The following is a 4,784-nucleotide window of genomic DNA, read 5'->3' as shown; positions in this document are numbered from 1 at the left end:
ACTTTGGTTAAGTGTTCTGGCGTTAAGTGTTTACATTCCACTGTGACGTTCAGTGACCTGCTCTTTCAGCCAATCAGCATTCAGTCAGAGAGCAACACACGAGCACACGAGCACACACACACACACACACACACACAAACACACACGGACACACACGGACACACACGGACACACACGGACACACACGGACACACAGGTGTTTTTAATACTCCCGCTGTCAGTGCAGATGCAAATAAAAGCTTGTTCAAAGTCACTCCAGATGCTCAGATGGTGTGTGTGTGTGTGTGTGTGCGTGTGTGCGTGTGTGTATTTGTGTGATTAAAACATACTGTCAGGATCCACAGGTCAGTTATATATGAAGTGTATAGGTATTTGAAGGAGAGTGAGTGAAGCTGTAGAGGCTGCGGCAGTATTATCTAGGTGGAATTATTTAGCCGAGGTCGGAGAGTTCAATGTGCATTGATTAGAGTGAGAGAGCTGCCAGGTCTGTAGTGTCACATATCACTGGGACAGCCACAAAACTGATGCAGTCATTAAAGTCAGACTAAGGCCCTGCATAAAAAAAAGCACCCTTAAAAAGATACAGCACTACAAGCTCTATGTTTTTGGTGACAGTGTTGTTTTTTTGGCTTCAGAGCTCAAATAAAGTCACTAATACAGACAAATATTCATGAGGCCAAAACCTCTTGAAAACCTCTGGAGCAGGTGGACAAAAAAATTGTCTTTTGAGTTCCCTTTTTTCAAAAGAAACTGGCCATTAAATAAATTATTTTGAGCTAATGTAGTAATAAGTTGGAAATAATTAAATATGTGGGAGTCAATTATTTCTCTAGTCTGAATGATAAATGGCCTATTCTAGATAGTTTCGTGTGCTGGCACAGAACAGCGATTCCCCTATTACTCTGTAGGCCTGGTGGGCTGCCAGGCCAACAGGAACCCCCAATAAGACAGGACAAAAAAAACCCCTTTTTTGAAAGTTATATTATGTAAATGTATGTACATTTGTACTGTTTTCTCTCTTTTTTTAGTAAGACTTTTTTAAAAAGAAAATTAAATGAATTATGTTGATCTGTGAAAAAAAAGATTTTGTAAACTTGTTTGCCATGCTAAACATGTATAATAACTTACCCTTTTTGGATATTTTTTTGTTTTGTCAAAAAATGTTTTCTCTGCATTGGTATAAGAAATTCTAACAGCCAAAACAGCAATTTTTTCAATTATTTCATTCTATTGACTCAAAAACTAAACTGAACTAAAATAGAAACGGTGGTAATGAGTTAACCCTCTCATGACTGCTGCCATGTTTTCATGGTCAAAGCACTATATGTTATATTTCTGTGGGTTAAGCAGATGACCAACCAGCACTGACCTGGTGATCTCTCGCCCCTCTGATCCCACCAGGTACTGCACCATCCACTGACACGCTTCACGACTCTTTGACAACAACACCTCCACTGTGGCCATCCACTCCTCTGTGTCCACCCTGCAGGAGACACACACGAAATAAAGGCATCACGCTGCTGCTTATGAGAGCTGTTCATTAGTGAGACGAGCGGGTGTGCGTGTGTGTACGTACCGGAGTTTCTTTTTGGTGTGCAGGTAGGTGTGAAACAGGAAGTGAACAGCCAGCTGAAGACTCTCTTTGGCCATCGGCTGGTAGTCTGGATGCTTCAGCTTTGTCTGTAAAACACACACAAACATTAAAGCCACTGATTGCTGCAACTTTTTGTTTCTATGATAAACAATCATGTAGCTTAATTATGTTGCTGTAATAATTGATGTAATCAGTTTTCCTGTTAGTCTCAGTGTGGGGCTTACAGTGTTTGAATGATCAATAAGCACTTATGACCCAAGTGAGAGATGAAGTGATAAACAGACAATTAAAATTCCTGGTGGGGCAAAAGAACCAAAAGAAACATTACGTGGTCTAAGAAAACCGAATTGACTTAATATAATAAACTAAACACAAGAAGATAAAGTATTTCTTCTGAGTCTGTTATGTTAACATTTTGCTTCCTGTTGTAGGGTTGCATTTAATTTGCAAATTAAACATGCATTAGTCTCCATTTTGTAAATAAAAACTATATAAAGTATGAATGTAAGATGGTATCAGTGAGAGGATGTACATTCGCTATTTCTCAGTCTCTTTATTAAGATACAAAGAATAAAAAGAACATGAACAATGCATTTAAAAAGTCAGAACAAAATGGCTTCTTCAGGACTGAAGTCAATATTCAGTGTGACCTCCATTTCTATCTTGAAGTTTTCTTGAATAATCTTCTGGTGTATGATCAGTATTGTAAATCTCATTTTTTCTGCCCAGGAGACTTCAAGACATGCTAAGTGGTCACACTAAATACTTTCAACTTCAGCCTGTTGAAGTTGTTTTATTCTGAAATATTTGCATTTTCAATACTGTGTAAATATTTCCTGTATGTTCTGGTTGTATTTCAGTAAACAGACTACTGAGAAATGAATATGTATAGCCTAAAACCTTTGCACAGTACTGTATGAGTTGCATCTACTTCAAAAAGTGCTGCCCAAAAGGGGAAAGCTAAATATAATGCAAGTGTAGAAGAAGATATTTGCCTCCTGGGATTTGAGAGAAACATTCATGACACATAGTTACAATATTTCCGATATAAATCAAGTTTAATATCACTGTGCAGCTCTGCTTTGTAAGTAAACACCAACAGTAGAAGCACATACTGCATTGACGGAGGCCAGTGAGAGGGTGAAGTTGAAGTAGTCGCTGTTGTAGACGTCTCTGTTCCTCATGAACTTGAGATTCTCGTCTCGCACCATCTGCACAAAACACAGATAAAGAGGCCAGACGGACATGCAAGTTAATAAAAAACAGAACAAATGTTGATAAATGTTGTGCACGTTAATTCTTGGTGCCACTTTACCTGATAGATGCTGGCGGGCATCTTCTCTACAAACAGGCCCTTCTTCTCTCCCTTGCGGACCAGGCGGGTGAGGAGGGTGAGCCGGTCGTTGTTGGCCCTCGGGGGGCGAGGAGAGGACTGTGGCGAAACATCAGGAGAGGACGGGGCAGATCTGGCGAAAAAGCATAGAGATACAGGCTAAATGATAACAGACCACTGCTGATGTTTTCTGGGTATGTTCCTAAATTCTGATATGGAACCAATATGCATTTTCAACATTGTTTAAATGCCTTTAGCGTCTGTTAAATCAAAACTGAAACGTTCAACATCATATGCAGCAAGTTCCCAGCAGCTTTTTTTTTTATAGTCCAGTGAAAATTTTAATTTAAAAAAATGAATATATGAAATTAGCCCCCTGTGGTTTTACAAAATAAAAGTTCCTCCCATGCTGAGACTTCCTTTGCACTTTGTAATTCATTAATTTTATCTGTGATCATTAAATTAAATTGCCAATACAGATAATCATCAAAATGCCAAATAAGGACCCTGATAAACAGCCAGGCTGATAATCTGTCATCCTAGTCCACTCAGTATGTGGCCGCCGGAGCTAACTGTGACAACTTTATATAATGCATGCGGCACAGCTGCAGGTATTGAAATTGTCCCTACCAGCTCCCTTACAATCCAGATGGTAGCAAACATGACTCACCCCTTTTCTCATGAACATGAAATTCATTTTAAAACGCTGTTGGTCAAAATGAGACCAAACTTTTCTATGGATGTTTGTCTCTGAGCCATGATGAAGGCCAAAATATGGCTCTGTATTTAACCAAGGTGAGGAATCAGCAGTGGATGACAATATAAAACAACCAATAAAACAGGTTGTGAATTACTGCAACCACAAGAAAGCATACAGAGCATACAGCCATAAGTACGCACACAAATTATTAGGCTGACAGGTCCAGTAGTATGTGAGATTATCTGTGGACAGACAGTTACATAAATTCACACACAAGGACAAACATGAACCCGTCCAATCTTACGCCTGTCTGACGCAATAATAAAGAACTGTATTCCTCCGCACATGAATCACATCTTAATGTGTGTTTTAGTGGCTGCAATGTTTCATAAAATGTTCAGCTCTATCCAACAGACTAAACCAGTTCTATAGATCATCAGAGAGGAGCCGTCTGTTGAAGACAGATGACCTACAGTGCTTTTATTCTGCTGACTGCTGCACACTGCTGATACATTATAAATGACATGATGAGAATGTTTATGAGGTGAGTGTGTAGTGTAGTGTGTGATAGGAGGTTCACTCACAGTGTAAGGTCCTCAGCCTCCTGCCTCATGATGCTGACTCGGCTCTTTTTGGGCAGGACGGGCGAGTTCTGGTCGCTGATCTTTTGATAGAACAACATGTAGGCGTTCCAGTACCTCCTCCGAACATCAGGGTAGGGGTTGGCTGCACACACACACACACACACACACACACACACACACACACACACACACACACACACATACAAATCAAGGTTATTTTGTGTGTGCATGAGAAAACAATATGTGCTGAGCTTCATATATTTTTAAAGTCCCCTTTTATTCAAAGACGTGTTTCGCATATTGTTTCAAGTTGACCTCCAATGTGCAGAATGATGCATGTGCAGACTTTAACACTAGGAGGCAGATTTCACAATGTGCTTAAAGCTGAGTATAAAGATATGTACATAACATATGAAGATATAAAGTTACTATATTGCATTGTGATATGAGACTTTATCCCGTCTTAAATATCGGATATTGATGTACTGAAATATGTAATAAATGTTTTTTCCTGATTTTAAAGGTTGCATTACAGTAAAGTAATGTGCTCAGACAGTTCTACTTGTTTTAATA

At 39.3% G+C, this 4,784-nt stretch overlaps 1 protein-coding gene across 1 annotated transcript; it reads right to left on the bottom strand.

Annotated features, from left to right (window-relative positions):
- Positions 1-1,369: 1,369 nt before the first annotated feature.
- LOC121965969 (ubiquitin carboxyl-terminal hydrolase 24-like) lies at positions 1,370-4,350 on the bottom strand (the record flags this gene model as incomplete). Its single annotated transcript, XM_042516075.1, has 5 exons — positions 4,212-4,350; positions 2,910-3,060; positions 2,710-2,805; positions 1,577-1,680; positions 1,370-1,483 (listed from the first exon to the last, which is right to left on the bottom strand). Coding segments are annotated over exons 1-5 (563 nt in total), but the record flags the coding sequence as incomplete, so codon positions are not given.
- Between the last annotated feature and the right edge of the window lie 434 nt (positions 4,351-4,784).

This window comes from Plectropomus leopardus, unplaced genomic scaffold (assembly GCF_008729295.1).
Source record: "Plectropomus leopardus isolate mb unplaced genomic scaffold, YSFRI_Pleo_2.0 unplaced_scaffold2256, whole genome shotgun sequence".
Classification (NCBI taxonomy): domain Eukaryota; kingdom Metazoa; phylum Chordata; class Actinopteri; order Perciformes; family Serranidae; genus Plectropomus; species Plectropomus leopardus.
The sequence above is the reverse complement of the archived record's forward strand: the minus strand, read 5'-3'. Positions and strand labels throughout refer to the sequence as shown.